The 16,597-nt window shown below is 59.1% G+C and overlaps 1 protein-coding gene across 1 annotated transcript; it reads left to right on the plus strand.

The window, feature by feature from the left end:
* Nucleotides 1-1,333: 1,333 nt before the first annotated feature.
* On the plus strand, nt 1,334-12,850 carry TGM2 (transglutaminase 2). Its single transcript, XM_030463169.1, has 13 exons — nt 1,334-1,528; nt 3,195-3,374; nt 5,353-5,595; nt 6,615-6,733; nt 7,424-7,552; nt 7,879-8,059; nt 8,992-9,127; nt 9,232-9,335; nt 9,470-9,709; nt 9,856-10,128; nt 11,199-11,359; nt 11,591-11,727; nt 11,983-12,850. Exons 1-13 carry the CDS (start codon nt 1,519-1,521, stop codon nt 12,137-12,139), a joined length of 2,070 nt encoding a protein of 689 aa, XP_030319029.1. The 5' UTR covers nt 1,334-1,518; the 3' UTR covers nt 12,140-12,850.
* The last annotated feature ends 3,747 nt before the right edge of the window (nt 12,851-16,597 follow it).

Raw genomic sequence — 16,597 nt, forward strand, 5'->3', positions numbered from 1 at the left:
ACATGCCAATGGCTCCCATGCCTAGGCAGCAGCCCCAGGCCAGCTCGGGGTAGGTGAAACGTGGGGCTGTGGGCCCCCAAAGCTGTCATCCAGCCCTTCCTCTGCTCCGGGAGCTCACGGGGCTGCTCCTGGCATGCTCAGCCCCCACCAGGACACTGTGCCAAAAAGCCCTTTGAGGAGCTGGAGGAGGCTGCACAGCTCACTGCAAACCCTCCCAGTGTGGTGCTGCATATACCTGAGCAGAAAGCATGATCTGTGGTGGGGGTCCCTCACCAGGACCACCCCAAGCACTGAGGGAGTGGATCCAGTTGTGTGGCCAGGACAGGGCACAGAAGGACATGGGGACAGCCGGGCTTTACGAGGGCACAGCCCATGGGGTAACCCTGAGTACCCCAAGTGACAGAGCCATGCAAAGACATTGTCACCCACAAGGTCCTTGGCACCCACAGCAGCTGTGGAACAACCACCAAACTTCCTGGCCCTCTAAGGGGAATAGGTGAGGGGCTCTGGAGGAACGGGATAGGACCCAGGTGGCTGAGGAAGGTTTCCAGCATGCTGCCACCTCCAACACAGAGGCTGCAGCACCCTGCACCCAGTCAGTGTCCAGAGGGCTGGCACTGGAGCTCCACCAGAAACAAAACCCATCCTTGGTCCTGGTACCAGTCACCTACCCCATGGAAGGGGGTGTGTTGTCTCTGCCCTCTGCTCCTGCAGGTGATCCCCAGTGCATTGGGTGACCCTGGGGTGCTCAGGGGGTCAGGCTGGGCCAGGCAGCACCACTGGCAGCCCCAAGGGGCTAGAGACCCCCGGGCAGAAGAGGGCAAGGGCTGCCAGGGAAAGAGCCGGTCCCTGCCCTGCAGCAAACACCAAGAGCTTCCATCGAAGTTTCCAGCCCATTTTCCCTCCGGTCACCACGTCTCTCAGGGATGCATTTACGGGAAGGGGACTGGTCGCTGAAATCCCGGGCAGCCGGAGCCCTCGCCAGAACTCGTCGGGAATGGAGATAAGGCTCGGGGGAAGAAAACTTTATATGGCGAAAACATTCCCCAAGTTCCTGGCACCTCGATGTGAACTGCACACCCCCTTTCCTCCCCTCACTTCTATATTTTTTCCCTCTCCTCTCCCCCGTGGTGGTTCCAGCCCCAGCTGGGGGGAGGCTCCGGGGGGCGGGAGGAGCGGGGGGCGCGCACTGGGGCAGGGGCGGCCCCGGAGTCTCCGGGGCGGGGGCTCAGTCCCCGGCGGCTTTTGCTTTTTCTTTTTTTTTTCCCCTTTGGGTGGTTGTTTTAAATAGGTGGGACCGAACCCACCCCATTTCCTGGAAACTTTGTTTTTCCCTTTCTTTCCCTCCGCCATCCGCGGGGGTGTGCGCGGCGGCGGGTGCCGTATAAATGGGGAGAGCGGCGAGTCCGAGCCGCGGATGCTGAGGGGCAGCTCCCCCGGCAGCGGAGTCCGGACCCGTACCCGAGCCAAGACTAAGATCAGCATCAGAACCGGGACTATCACGGGGACCAGGGCACCATGGCCGAAGGTAAGACCACAGGACAATCGCCCCTCTGAGCTGGTGGCCCGGAGAACCCAACCCCAACCCCGGATCCCTCCAGCACCTGCGCGGCCCCCCCGGATCGAAGCGTCCGGGATTCGGTGGCACCCGCAGGCAGGAGCCCCCCGCTTGCTGTGCCGACCAAGGGGCGGTGGGGAGGGGGAAAGGCTACACCAAAGCACGGCGGTGACACTGTCCCGGTTCGGTACCGGGTCTGCTTCCTTCCCTCCCTTCGCAGCTCCCCCGCTGGCCCGAGCGGTGCCACTATTTGTAGAATGAAGTCTGATGCTATTTAAAGCTTTCAGGGCTCTCGAGAAGAGCGTTGACAGCGGAACTAGGAGCATGTGCCTACGTCCCACCAAGGTTTAAGGAGGATTTCTGGAAGCTCGACGGGCTGTTATGCCTTTGGCCTCCAGAAATCCCTCCAGGAGGGTGGCTTTGCCGACCTGCAGGAGGAGGCAGAGACCCCACTGCCATCCACACGTCCCCACAGCCCACTCCTTGCCCCTCTCTTGGCACTTGTTTCTCAAAAACCTCTACCTTTTGACGATTCCTCTAGGGATGATGATCCTAGAGGCGCAGGGACAAGGAGGAGCCTGGTCCTGCTCTCTCTTCCAACAAGTTTGTCTCAGTGACAGCGAGGTTTGCCTGCTCACAGTTCATGTACTGTAGCACAGAGCCTTGTTCTGCTTTCAAAGGGGGAGGTGGCAAGAGAAAGGTCTTTTCCATGCTCTGTCCCATTCCAGAGTCTTCATGGACAAGTTGGAGGGACTTTGCCCTTACTTATGGGCAGTCCCAGCTGCCCACAGCTCACAGCACAGCAGGGACCAGATATGAACCCTGACAGACTCACGTTATGGTATCCCAAACCCTGGAGAGCCAGGAGTGGGGTTTCCATTGAGCTTTGGGAATAGCAACGTGATAAGGGAGAGCCACGTCCATCAGGCACTGGCCAGGGGAGGGCTCGGTGACCACCACTGCTGGAAGGGCACAGCCAGGGAGAGCGGCTGCACCAGACAGCATCACCCTCCCCGAGCCCCCCCAGGCTGGCCAGCCCTGAGCTCTGTGTGCTCTACACTAAACAATTCTGCTTATTTTGGCAACTACCCTGCCAGAGCATTTCAGGGTCACTGGCCCCGAGCAATGATGAAGGATATCTCATGGCTCCAGGGCAGCGCCGGGGGCGGGGAGGATGAGGAGGGCTGAGAGACAGAGCAGCATCAGGCACCCTCTTTGTCACCCGATTTGGGGATGGTCCCTCCAATTTTTCAGGTCGTAAACCTGCCTGGAGAGCTGCCTTTGGCCTGGACGAGGCATAGAACCATCCCTGGCATTCTGCTGGCTCAGCAGTGCTCATTTGGGGTGGGGGCAAAGACCCCACTGCCTCCCAGAAAGTTCAGGGCTTTTCCCCATCCCTGGATGCCACGAGCACGGGTCTGGCAGCACACGGTTCCCCCTCCCTCCCCTCCATGGCAGCCCCAGGAATGTGACAGGGAGGGCAGCGCTGAGCTGCCGCTGATTGGGCAGAGGAGGCTGCCGAACCCTGAAAAGGTTCCGAACCATCAGGGAGTGGGGGTAGGAAGAATCCCTCCCATGGGGCAGGGTTGTATCCCCGGGCTGTGGCAGAGCTGTGCCCACACTGCTGCTTCCACAGAGCTGGTGCTGGAGACGTGGGACCTGCAGTGCGAGCGCAACGGGCGGGAGCACCGGACGGCGGAGCTGAGCGGGCAGCAGCTGGTGGTGAGGAGGGGACAGCCCTTCACCATCACCCTGCACTTCTCGGGCAAGAGCTACGAGGAAGGGGTGGACAAGCTCGCCTTCAACGTCGAGACGGGTGAGTCCATGTCACAGGAGTGCTGCTGCACCTGCCCCGTTTCACTCAACACCCCCACAGGGGAGGCTGGTGCCAGGCACAGCTTTTGTACCAAGATGGAGAGAAAAGGTAGAAACTGAGCTCCATGATGAGCTGAAGGAAACCGACGAAGGAATAAACCAAAAACCCACCACTGCCACCTTCTCCTCCCCGTGACTAAGCCAGACTCAAGGCCGTGCTGGAGGCAGAGTTACTTGGTGGCTGTTTGAGAACCTGCCTGAGCCTCTCACCCTTCTGAGCAACAGCAGCAAAAGGGAATCTTTTTCAGACAGAGGGTTTCACTTCAGCACTTTTTCTGGTGGTCTTTTACCCAACTGCCCCTGCCCCCCTCCCTACAGCCACTTCTGCTCATCTGAGGCACAGGAAAGGGGAGAGGGAAGGTTCCCAGTGGGCCCCCCCATGCACCTCCCTGTGTTCCCTGAGCAGGTACATGGAGCTGGGCATGGATCCCCCTGGCTTCTCAGCAGGAGCTTCTCCTGCCCTGGGTAGATCCCGCTGGGAACAATGGGAATGGGGACAGGGACATCTCCCCCACAGCTGGGCTGGGTGCAGCCAGCAGACAGGGGCTCAGCCCCGCCAGCTCTGAGCAAAGGGATAGGAAATTCTTCCTCGAGAAGGAGTTATTTTGGGGCCAGTGTCCTGCTGAGTCAACCCAGCCAGAACACGAAGTGAAACCACGCCTGGGTTTCCCCACAGTGCCAGCACTCTATCATTTCCCCTAAAAGCTCTCATCCCACGGTGGGGTGACCAACACTGACCCAGCACCCTCTAATTCACCCTAAACCAGCAGCTCCTGGCCTGCTGTAACACAGTCCTGCTGCATCCTGGGCATCCTGGGCTGGTTTTACAAGCGAGAAGAAGCCCCCAGGGGGCTCCTCCCGGGGACAAAGGCACAGGCTGGCAGCAGCTGCCATCAGCCCTGGAGCTTACAGGAAAATGGGCAAAGGTCCTTTAGCTCCCGAAGGCACTCAGCCACATGGCCACGCGTCTTTCAACGGCGCTGGGGAGGTGCAGGCAGGGAAGGGGATGGCCCCTGAATCCAGACCTGGCCCCCCTGGGGACAGTGAGGACACATGACACCTCCCTCTGGAAAGAGGAACAGCTCCGTGGAAAAACAGAGCCCTTATTTTTAAAGCAGGAATATTTAGAGAGGGCCTGGTCCCCGAGGAGGAGGAGGAGGAGGTGGTGGCAGGCTCCCTGGCTGCCCATCCCTATGGCAGCTCCAGGCTGGCCCTTGCCCAAAGGACAGGGTTGGCTCAGCCCGACCTCCCTGAAAGGACAGAGAGGAGAAACTGTGTCACCCTCATGAGTTCATGAGTATTTTTGGTGACTCGCCTGGCACCTGGCCCACGCTGTGGGTGAAGGATGGCCAGGGACCAGCCCCAGGATGTGCTCCCAGCACGGGAGTGGGCTGCGGTGTCACTGTCACACCAGCATTACCCCAGGGACCGGGTGTCCCCGCTCCTGCAGAAGCTGTGCTGGGAGCTGGATGGGTGCAGGTGGCTTCTTGGCACAGCCGCCGGCTCCAAGGGGTCAGTAGGATCACGGTGTCCCGGGCTCGAGTGCTCGGGCCACTGACGCAATCGCTGATGTGGGATGTTTGCAGCAACGCCTGAGGCTGCACACATGTGGCCGGGTTCCTGCTGAGACCACCCCAGCGACACGGGATCCAGAGACACAGCCCCGGGGTGGGCACAGCGATGAGACACCCCCTCCCCCCCTGTCCCGGCCCTGGGGCACCCACGGGACGAGTCCCTCCATTCGGCCCCTTCCCACAGAGCAGGAGACATGGCCGAGCCTCCCGGGGCAGGGCTGCCCCGAGCCCCTGGTACCCAAAAAACAGATCAGCAAACGGCCTCAAAACCGAGGTTCGGGCAGCTGCCGCAGGACGGGGGGGCATTGGGAGCACCTCGAGAGCTGACCTGAGCCTTCTTGGCAGGGCCCTGCCCCATCGAGACGTCAGGAACACGGTCTCACTTTGCCGTGACCGACTGCCCTGAGGAATCGGGCTGGAGCGCTGTGGTGCAGGAGCAGGACGGGGACTCACTCTCCGTCTCACTCTGCTCCCCCCCCAACGCCCGCATCGGCTGCTACAGCCTGACCCTGGAGATCTCCAGCGACTACCAGGGCGCCAGCTACCACATCGGGGACTTTGTTCTGCTCTTTAACGCCTGGCACCCAGGTGAGCTTAACCCCTTCCCCAGACCCGCAGTTTCTGGGTGAGGGGAGCCCGAGCTGCCCTCCAGCTCAGTTGGGATGGGGCACCCCCCGTATCTCACCCTCCTGCAGACCTTGGGTGTCCCGAGCCCTGCCCTGAGCTCGGCCCTCAGCACAAACCTATGCCATTTCCATACTCACACTGTCCCCGCAGCAGCCCGGTTCCACGAGCACTGCCCCAGGACTTTCGCAGCCCCTTTTCCCACTGCCCGCCCCCCTTCAAAGTCCCTCCCGGGCTGTCACTGCCACACCGTGCCCCACGGGAGCTCACCTCTGCTGGGGCAAAACCGGAGCAGCTCTAGGCTATGAGCAGAAGAAAAGCCCTTGGCCTCTAATTTATTGCCTCTAATTAAATTTGCGCTTAATAATTGCCCCCGCCCATACCAGTTCAGCTGTTGCTGGCCCTGTAAAATGCGGGCAGCCCCACTCCGGGGGGAGGAGGGTGCTGCGGGGCAGGAAATTGCCGGGATTTCTACCTCTCCACACCCTTTGTCTGGCCCAGGAGCTGCTCCGTTGCCTCGGGCACACCGGGTGATGTCCTGACCCCTCAGGTCTCGGTGCTGGCTCGCTCAGGGCTCTGCCCAGCACCGGGGATGCGTGTGTTGGTTTTACTTTTCCAGTAAATAGTGCTTTTCCCAGAAGTTCGGCTTCAGCCCTGCTGTCAGCCGGTGCTCCTTGTTCCCACTGCTCACTTCTCCCTCCGGAGAGGTTTCCTCTCCCGAGGAAAGACCCGGCCCTACAAAACAAAAGGAACCGGAAAGAAAGGGGAGAAATGAAAGAGCAGGAAAGGAAACCACAAGCCAGCTGAAAATTTCCCATCAGCTCCAATCAAACTGTGTTGCTATTCTCCAGCAGCTTTTTCAGTGGGGAGCAGTTCCAGCCCCCTTTCCCACCAGACCCATCCACGGAGAGGGGGACTTTGAGCAGGGCGAGGGGTGTGGGGTGTGGGGCAGGGCCCCGTCCCCACCTCTCTCTCTCCCGCAGAGGACACGGTTTTCCTCCGGGATGAGAACGAGCGCCGCGAGTATGTGCTGGCCCAGGAGGGGCTCATCTACCAGGGCTCCCGCGACTACATCACCTCCACCCCCTGGAACTTCGGGCAGGTGAGCGGGACGTGGCCCCTCGAGCCCCCAGGGCCCCCCACCAAGTGCAGCCAGCACCTCGGGGAGGAAGCGTCCCCACTAAGAACCCTTTTCCTCAGGGAAAGGGGCTGAGCTGGCAGCATGGCAGAGCAGGGGGAACATTCCTGCGTGGTTCTGGGGCTGCAGGCTCCTAATCAGGGAGTCCACATGGAACCGGGAGCTGGTACCTGATAACAGCCCTGCTGATACAGCAGCACCCACACCCAGCCCCAGTGCAGGGGGACCCAGACACCCTCCCCGAGCTCCAGCTGTCCCCAGAGCTGCAAGGAACGGGGTGTCCGTGGCCCCCACAGGATCCGTGGTTCAGGGAAGGGCTGTGAGTCAGCCAGTGATGGGAAATGGGTGGGTGTCCACAGAGGTCGGCTGGGTGGCTGCCCCCGACTGCAGGAAGCAGGATGTGACCCCAGTGAGAGGGTGGGAGCTCAGCCTTGGGCTTCCCAGGCTCAGCCTCTGCCAGCCCCTTGTTGTGGTGGCACAAGTGGGGGACATCACACAGTGGGTGCTGGCTCAGTGAGGGGACCCCAGGGAGGTGTGATCCATAAATGTCCAGTAGCTCCAGTTGTGGGGCATCATGGTGAGGCAGGGATGGAGGACAGAGACCCCGTAACACTATGGAGACCTCACAGCCCTTTTCTCCCTCCTCTGCACCAGTTTGAGGATGACATCTTGTCCATCTGCCTCAAGCTGCTGGACACCAACCCCAAATTCCTGCGGGACCAGAACAGGGACTGCTCCCGCCGCAATGACCCTGTCTACATCGGCAGGGTGATCAGTGCCATGGTGAGTCCCTCCAAGGGCATCCCCAGGGGTGCAAACGTTCTCCCTGTGTTGTCCCCTCAGCTACATCCCCAATTAGTATGTTGAGGCCAAGTAGGCCCTCTCCATCCACCTGCCCCCCCACCTGTGCTGCTGGGATGCAGGTGGACATGGGGTGCATCCACACCCGTGTTCATCCCGGCACACTCGTGCCCTGTGCTCACCTGCATCCCAGCCAGCTCTGTCACAGCTCCAGGATGGGTGTGAAGGCACATTTAAGCTGGAGAAAGAGCCTTTTCTTCCCTCACCATCCTTCTCCTGCCCATCCATCATGGCCCTTCTTGTTGCAGGTCAATTGTAACGATGAGGACCGGGGGGTGCTGGCGGGGCGGTGGGACAACTCCTATGAAGATGGGATGAGCCCCCTGGCCTGGATTGGCAGCGTGGATATACTCAAGAGGTGGAAGAATTTTGGCTGCCAGCCAGTCAAGTATGGCCAGTGCTGGGTTTTTGCTGCTGTGGCCTGTACTGGTGAGAGCAGATACCCACCCCACCCCCCTCCGTGTCCTTCCCCATCTCCCACCCCTCCCCTCCACTCCTTCCCTGTGCTACAGCAGGAGGGAACGCTGAGGATGGTTCCAATCAGACCACAAGGATTGTTTAGCAATTAACCTCTCTGTTATTCTAATTCATCAGGAAATGGAGGGGGGGAAATTTGATAAAAAAAAGAGCTCTGGCTTTTCAATTAGCACCGAGGCCGAGGGAGGGGATTGGCCACATGGCACTGGGGAAGGAAAGCAGCTTTAAGGTCAAGTTTGCAATAAATTCATGAGTCCAGCCGAGAACAAAATAATTTCGGTGCCAGCTGGGCTGTCAGGTGGGGGGAAAGGAAAAGAAAAACTTCTCTGCTGGCTCCCGGGGCGGAGCACACGCACAGCCCCGCACACTCCCGCAGCTCCACCCCGAGACAAAACACTGCACCCGAGGGGCTGTGCCTGTGCGTTCGTACATCACAGCCCGACGAGAGACTCTTTAGAGGAGAGAAATAGCAGAAAACTAAAGTGGATTTTCTGCAACTCTCCGAAGTTTGTAGCCTTCCTTTGAAGTGTTCTAACCTCCTCCCTCTTCCCGGGGGAGCTGCGCTGGCAGTTACAGGCAGCTGTGAGATGAAACAGGAGGCTGCTGCCCATGCCCTTCCTCAAAAGCACTCGCAGCCACTTTTGTGCCTTTTTTCTCCTGCCACATCAAAGCCAGGCAGGCTGTCACTGCTTCCTGCCACCCCCTCACCCACACACGAGTCCCACGGTGACTGCAGGAACAGTTCCTGGGCACCCCTTTGGGGGGGATGGGAAGGGCAGGAGCCCAGGGCTCTGTGGGACTGGGTCTGTGCAAACCTGGGGCTCCCCAGGCACAGAGCTGGGCAAGCCCAGGCCCCCGTCTCACCCTGCTCTGCCTCCCCACAGTCATGCGGTGCTTGGGGATCCCCAGCCGGGTGGTGACCAACTACAACTCAGCCCATGACACCAATGGGAATCTGATCATCGACCGCTACCTCAACGAGACCGGGGAGGAGGACCGGCGCTCCAGGGACATGATCTGGTGAGGGGACCCCAGCCTGCCCACCCCCGGGCCAACACCTGCCTCCTCCCCAGCCCCTCTGGGTGGGCACTGGGGAGGCCCCTGCATCCTGGCTTGCCTTGCAGGAACTTCCACTGCTGGGTGGAGTCCTGGATGGCTCGTCCAGACCTGGCACCTGGCTATGATGGGTGGCAGGCGCTGGACCCAACGCCCCAGGAGAAGAGCGAAGGTACAACGTGCACCACCTGGGCACTCTGTCCTGACCCACACCCACGGCCTGGCAGGGTCTCCCCCCACCACAGCCACCTTTTGCCCTCGTGGTGGCCAAGCCCCAGGCAGTGACCGTGGCTCTGGTCCCTGCAGGGGTTTTCTGCTGCGGGCCAGCCCCCGTCAAGGCCATCAAGGAGGGTGACCTGCAGCTGAAGTACGACATCCCCTTCGTCTTCGCGGAGGTGAACGCCGATGTGGTGTACTGGGTGGTGAGGCCTGACGGGACACAGAAGAAGAGCACCCACTCCTCAGTGGTGGGGAAGAACATCAGCACCAAGAGCGTGGGCAGGGACACCAGGGAGGACATCACCCACACCTACAAGTACCCAGAGGGTATGGGGTGGCAGAGATCCTGAGGGGGGGCTGTTGGGAGACAGAGTGGGGAAATAATTCATTAATGCAGAAACTGCACCGGGAGGGCTGCAGGGATCCAGGCAGGGCAGCCCTCACAAAACTGTGTGACTTTTCATGCACCCCAGGGTCTGAAAAGGAGAGAGAAGTGTTTGCAAAGGCAGAGCACGAGACAAGCTCTCTCAGGGAGGCAGAGGAGGGGCTGCACCTCAAGATCAAGCTGTCAGAGGGTGCAAACAATGGCTGCGACTTCGACGTCTTCGCCGTCATCAGCAACAACACAGATGAGGAGAGGGTCTGCAGGCTGATGCTGTGCGCCCGCACCGCCAGCTACAACGGCACCGTTGGGCCCCAGTGTGGCCTGAAGGATCTGCTGAATGTCACCATCGCACCCTGGGAAGGTAAGAGACCAACTGGTGGCCAGGAGAGGACAGGGCTGGGCCGGGGCAGCACTTGTCCCGTGTTCAGCTGCATCTCTGGGGTCTGCGGTGGGGCTGGGGATGGGTCTCCTGGCAGAGCCCCCCAGGGACTAGGCAGCCCTTACAGCTTTGCATCAGTCTTTGATGCCAGGGTCAGGAACATCACTCAGGGGCTGGAGGGCAGATAAAGCAAAAACCAAAGTTCCTGCTGCCTCACCTGTCATGCTGAGGGGCTGAGCTGTGCATCCCAGGGCTCCTGCACCCTTCTGCATCCCTCCCTTGTGCAAGCTGGACCTGAGCTTGGCTGGGCTGTCTGGCAGGATTTTCCTGTGGTCAGGGAGAGCAGGACTGACCCTGAAACAGCAGTGCTGGGGCTCTCGTGGCTCCTCCTTGTGTGGGTGCAGCCTCTTGCAGCCTTTAGCTCCAGAGCTCTCCCTGCGTGGGCCTGCTGAACCTTCCTTTGCCTTTGTTACAAATTACCATTACTGCCTGGTAATTAAACAAGAGTTTTGATTTATGTCGGTTTACCACAGACCCTTCAGGGCTTGGAAATGCAATACATCTGCTGTCCTGGAACAGCCTCCTTTTTAATCTCTGCCAAGATCTGCTCTCCTAACAGGCTGGTAACAAGCGCAGCCTCGGTCGCTGCTGTTTGAGGGGACCCAGGAGGGTGCCCACTGCTCCTGCTGCCCCCTCCCTGCCGTGGTCTGATGGCTCTGTGTGGACTACTGCCAGTGGTCACAGCTTCTCCAGGGCCCTTCCTTCCCCAAGGCAGCTGGTTGTTTTCAGCCTCCTTCCCCCCCTCAGCACAGCCCAGACTCCGCAGGGATTTGGGATAAACACTGCTCAGAGATGAGTGAGGCAGCTAAGGGGGGGCTGGGCTGCCTCCCCCTGCCAGCACTGGCTGCAAAGGGCTGGCAAAGCCCCCATGGGCCCCGGGGCAGGCACAATCCTGGGGTCCTGCCCTGGCACAGAGCCCTTTCTCCTCCCCTCCCCCTGAACATCACTGCTGGCACCCCTCTTCCTCACCCCCCCTCTGCTCCCCCTTCCAGAGCAGCGTGTGCCCCTGCGCATCCTCTACGAGCAGTACGGGGAGGCCCTGACCCAGGACAACATCATCAAGGTGGTGGCTCTCCTGACTGAGTACCAGACTGGAGATGTCATCGTGGCTGTCAGGGATGTCTACGTCCAGAATCCAGAGATCAAGATCAGGGTAAAGGACCCATGGCCTGTCCCTGGCAGGGCTGGGGGGAAACTCACCTGGAAAAGGGGTTGCAGCAGTCACCATGGGGTGGTTGGTCCCAGAGACCTGAGCCCTGGGGCAACCCTACCTGGGACAGACTTGAGAAGCAGGTCTTGCCTCCCTGAGGTCCTGCATCTCCAGGGAGGGGAGCACAGGCCTCAGGCATGGTGGTGCTGGGGGTCCAACCCTTCCTCCTTGCAGATTTTAGGGGAGCCGATGCAGAGGAGGAAGCTGGTGGCAGAGATCAGCCTGGTGAACCCCCTCACAGCCCCCCTCAACAACTGCCTGTTCGTGGTGGAGGGCAGCGGCCTCACTGATGGACAGCAGACCAAGGAGCTGTAAGAACCTTACCTCCCTTCACTGAGACCAGGGGGGGTCCTGTGCCCAGAGCCCCCCAGGGAGGGTGGCCCCGGGTCCTGGGATTTGGGGAGCAGGGGCTGTGCTGGTCCCTGCAGGGAGCCTGAGCATCTCTGCCTGTGCTGGGGAGGGGGCTTGGCTGTACCCCAGGGGGGTCCCTGTGCCATCCTGCAGGCAGGGGGTGGGGGAGAGGTCCCTGGTGCAGGGTCACCCTGCTGACCCCCTGCCCTCCCCAGCGAGGAGCCCGTGGAGCCCCAGGCAGAGGCCAAGTTCCGGATGGATTTCGTGCCGCGCCAGGCGGGGCTGCACAAGCTGGTGGTGGATTTTGAGAGCGACAGGATGAAGGGGGTGAAGGGCTACCGCAACGTCATCGTGGCACCACACCCCAAGTGAGCGGCCCCCGTGGCCCCCTGTGCAGAGACCCTCCCCCTCCTCCCTGCCTCCCACTCAGGGGCTCCCAGACCCCCACCCGCTTTAGCCCAAGATGGTCCCGGTGGTGCCGGAAGGACGAGGTCCAAAGCCTGACCTGACCCCCCCCGAGCTCCTCCCCGGGAGCACTCAGAGCTGCGGGGGGAGAAGTGACAGCAGGGACAGGACAGAGGGGCTGGGGACATTTGGGGGCTACCAGTGGCAGCCACTTCACCACCTTCACCCTGCTGGGTGATGCTCCCCATTCTGCCTGTCCCCCGCTATGGGCACAGAGGGACCCTCTGAGCCCCCTGGGCAGGGGCCATCCCCCTCCCCTTTCTGCAGCACTGACAGCCCTGGCCACAGAGCAGACTTCATAAACCAAGCAGCAGAAGGGACCTTCCCCAGCACCCACCACACCCCAGCTGCTCTCGCACCCACTGCTACTGTTCTTTGAATGCAATTGGGTAGAGAAAAGATTGTACACTGTGAGCAAAAGCTGTTTATATGCTCTAGATATATATAACATAAATCTATTTATAGCTCTATAAATACATACTGCACAGAGCCCTGCTGCATAGGTAAAGCAGGGTGTTAGCTTCAACAACCATTCCCACCACTGCCAGTGAGTGATGGGACCTTACCTTGAGTTAACTATGCAAGCACTGAATAAAAACTCTATTTTTCACTTTTAAAGCCATGCTGGCCCTCCTCACAGCAGAGAAAGCCCACAGAGGAAATGAAACAAACAGGTTTTGCAGACCCGGGCTCCTGCTGGGGCTGCCCAGCTGCCAGAAGGGACACAAGCAGCAGCTGGAGCAGCAGAACCCCAACAGGGGTGAGGGAGAAGGGGTGGCTGAGCCCGGGGGCACAGGAGGAGCTGGGGGCAGGGGTCAAGCCCCACTGAAGAGAAGTGCTTCCCACAGCAGCACACAACCCTCCTGCTCTCTCCCCACAAGTGCTGTGGGAGGCAGTAAACAGACTCCAGGAAGGCTGCTGCAGCCCCGGTGGCCTCCTGCTGCAGCCAGGTTTTCCCAACCCCCTGGGCAGAGAGGACACTGGCAGCCCACCCACCCCCTGACCCTGGGGGGACAGCACAAGGTGACCCCAGCTGGTCCTGGGCACCCCAACACTGCTGATGTGGTCTCCTCTCCTGGTGCTCCCCAGGGTGAATGAGGAGCCAGGAGCATTTCTGACCCAGGACATTTCTGTTTACCTTAAGATGAGATAAACCCTCCACGTGCCAAGTTCCACACGCAGCTGCTGTGCTCTCCCGAGGCCCCACACCATCCCTCCAGCTCCACTCCTCCTCCTCCCAAGGGAGGACAGGAGCTGCCCCTGCTCCAGCCCAGGGTCTGGGTGGGCACTGCTGGGCTCTGGCTTTGTGCCTGGCAGGAGGTTACTGGCCAACAAAAGCTTCCAAGCCAACCCTGCAGCCTGGTCACAGGGTCCTTCTCCCCTGGCCTTGTGGAGGTTTAACCACCACAGTGCTCCATCCTGCAGCCCGATGGGGGCTGGGACCACCGGGGGATGCACCAAGGGTCCAACCCACGGCAGGGGGCTGAGGAGCACAGAAAGTGCTGGTGCCCCCTGGCAGTGTGAGGACAGGAGCTGAGCTGCAGGAGGGATGGGGATGCTCCCTGCAGAGCACTGGGGACCACAGCCCCCATCTGGGCCAGCACCCACCCCCCAGACACGAGCCCCAGGAGCACAGAGAGCCCCAAGGAGTTCAGAGCAGGGACCCAGCGCTGCCTGCCCGGTCAGGAGCTGTGCTCAGAGCCAGCCCTCCTCTGAAGAGCATTTGTTACAGACAGCTCTGCAGAGCCAGGCTTCCAGCTGCTCAGTGCCTGGTTTAAAAATAACCGGCAGCTCCTCTGGTTCGAAGCTGGGTCCTGATAAAATAAACATTAGCACAGCTATTTCTGAAGGTCACTCCCATCCATCTGAGGCTCGGCAGAGCACGGAGAGGAACGGGCTCATCAGCTCCCAGTGCTGCTGCCACTGCTGGGCTCTGGGGTTCGGCTCTTGGGGATGGTTCCTCCCCCATTATCCAGCAACCACTTCCCTCCTCCCACCCGTTTGTGGAGCCCAATTAATTACTTCGGGCACCTCTGCCAAGCATGGGGGTGTTTGCCCCACAGATCCTCTTCCTCACCCTTTAAGGACTGTGGGAACAGCGTGGCCAGGCTGCAGCTCCCAAGGCAAACATTCAGCTTCCCTCACCCTGGAGTGTAAGGAAAACTGTGAAGACACTTAAGATGGTTTTAGGTGAAGAAAAATGTTTTGTAGCTAACTCTGTGCCAGAAAATACAGGAGGCAGATGGAGGGAGAAGACAACTGGGTGTCCTGTATTAACACATGCTCCAGCCTCAAAACCCTGGAACTGCCGACTGCAGCAGAGTAGCTGAGTGTCATCTGCTGTGATTAGAGCAGCAGATGTCCCATCATCTCACTGGAAAGGCTGCTCCCCTTCAGTAACAAGAACAAGGGGATGCCAAGCACGGGACTGGGGGCACAACCCGTGCTGCCCACCCCCAGGAACATGGCCCCTCCACAGGGCATCCAGCAGGAGAAGCCTCCTGCATTCTGCACCAGCATAACCATGGAGCCTCACCTGCTCCAACATACGTGGAGGCTTGGCAGGGTACTGGCCTTCATTAAAATGCTTGGTAAATGGTGCTATGTGAAGCCCCTACTGAAAATAAAGAAGCTATTTTCAACCTACTGTTGCCATCCAGCAGGCTTTTCACACCATTCCTGCAAGTGGAAAAAGAGGGGAAGGAAGGAGAAGGGAAATGCTGCAGCAGCTCTCTAGAAGACACAAAGGCATTTATGTTGTAGTTCACACCCATTTCCTTCCAATCCTCTTTCTGCAAGACCTTGCTGTCACAATATAATCCCTTAAAGAAGATTATTTGCTTCTTGGGCTTGCGGGAGAAGCCCTGAGCAGGACACCTCCCCAGACTGATGGGCACAGTGTCCCTCCCTGCATGTCCTCCCTCCTCTCACAGCAAGCAGAAAGCTGCAAAACCCAACCCTGCAGAAATGTCAAACCTCAGGCTTTGGTTCTTCCTTCCCAAATCAGGTGCTGCTCAACTGAGCCACCTTCCCTCTCCCCCCAGCCCCCCCAGCTCCCCAGCCAGCAGCCCCACTGTGAAACCACCATGAAGTTTTCAGCTTGAGACTCTTTATTTGCCATTTATCTTTTACCCTTCTGCTTCATAAACCATCCATCCAAACCTCACTTCCAGCTCCTTGGCTATGGAGAGAGGAATTTACTGTCTAAGATGGTTCAAAACCAACCCTGCAGTGCTAACCCAACCCCTTTATCACTGTGCTGCAGTAACTGCCAAGGCTTCCAAAGCTTCCCACTTCTCCTGGCTCATTTTCTTTGCTTGTTTACGTAAAAACCTCCCAAATATGCCTTGCATTAGGAAACTTGGTGTGGCCCAACCTTACAAGCTGCCATGAAGTTCAAACAGGAGAAGTCACTGCCCCAGGAGCAGGTGAAAGCCCTGGCAAACACCTCCCAGCCTGGCTGCACCACAGCACCACCCCCCAGCATCTCTACAAGGTCATTCTTTTTTTTTATGTGGCATGAGGTGCATTTTATACTTCTTGTATCTAATCTTAAAGATAAACATGAAAAGTTTAGAACTGACCATGGAATGTATCAGCACTTGGCCTGAGAAAGTAACTGGATGAGTCCCAGGGCAGTCACACCCCATGGGAGGCAGCGGGTGCCAGGCAGCTCCAGAGAAAGCCCCTGCCACCCCCAGGCCGACCCAGCCCTGCTCTGTCCTCACCTGTATAACCCCTGAGCTGGCAATTTGTGCCTCAGTTAACCAGGATGGAGCTCTCACCTTCTACAGGCAGGTAAGCTGCTTTGTTCCTTGTGCAGCAGTGCTGCTGAGCAGCAGGGACAGGAACAGCAGTGAACTGGAACAGATGACTGCACAGAAAGCTGCAGAGAGCCAAGGGCTCTGGGAAGCATTTGCTTCAGTTCTTTAGAAAAAATAAACAACCCTCCCAAAAAACCCCAACAAACCAAAACCAGAAACCAGATTCTCAAAGCAAGAAGGGACAGCCAGTACCCAGCCACATTTGATGCCTCTGGAAGCCTCAGACAGGTTCCTACAAACCCAGCACAAAGGTGGCTTTTCACGGCAGGAATCCTACACCAGGCTCCCTCCCACTCACCACAACCTGCCCTGCAAGCCCTGACAAAAGCAGCACTGAATACTCCCTCTCTGATGGCAGGTTCATGAATAAAGCAGCTTGACAGACACTCTCCAAGGCATATGAAACAAGGACCACGTTTGCCCAAAGAGCCCACTGCAGAGTGGTTAATTGGGGTGAAGACCCCCAAAACCTCCAAGAGGACGAACCCCCAGTAGGATGGGAAGGCCCCTCCTGCACAGCAGCAAGGCTCTGGGATGCAGG

Source organism: Calypte anna, chromosome 20 (assembly GCF_003957555.1).
Source record: "Calypte anna isolate BGI_N300 chromosome 20, bCalAnn1_v1.p, whole genome shotgun sequence".
NCBI lineage: Eukaryota > Metazoa > Chordata > Aves > Apodiformes > Trochilidae > Calypte > Calypte anna.

Bases quoted from the DNA above. Each gene is read 5' to 3' on its own strand.
- TGM2 (XM_030463169.1), top strand. The intron at 8,060-8,991 runs GTGAGAGCAGAT...GCCTCCCCACAG, and splicing joins TGCTGCTGTGGCCTGTACTG to TCATGCGGTGCTTGGGGATC. The intron at 9,128-9,231 runs GTGAGGGGACCC...CTTGCCTTGCAG, and splicing joins CGCTCCAGGGACATGATCTG to GAACTTCCACTGCTGGGTGG.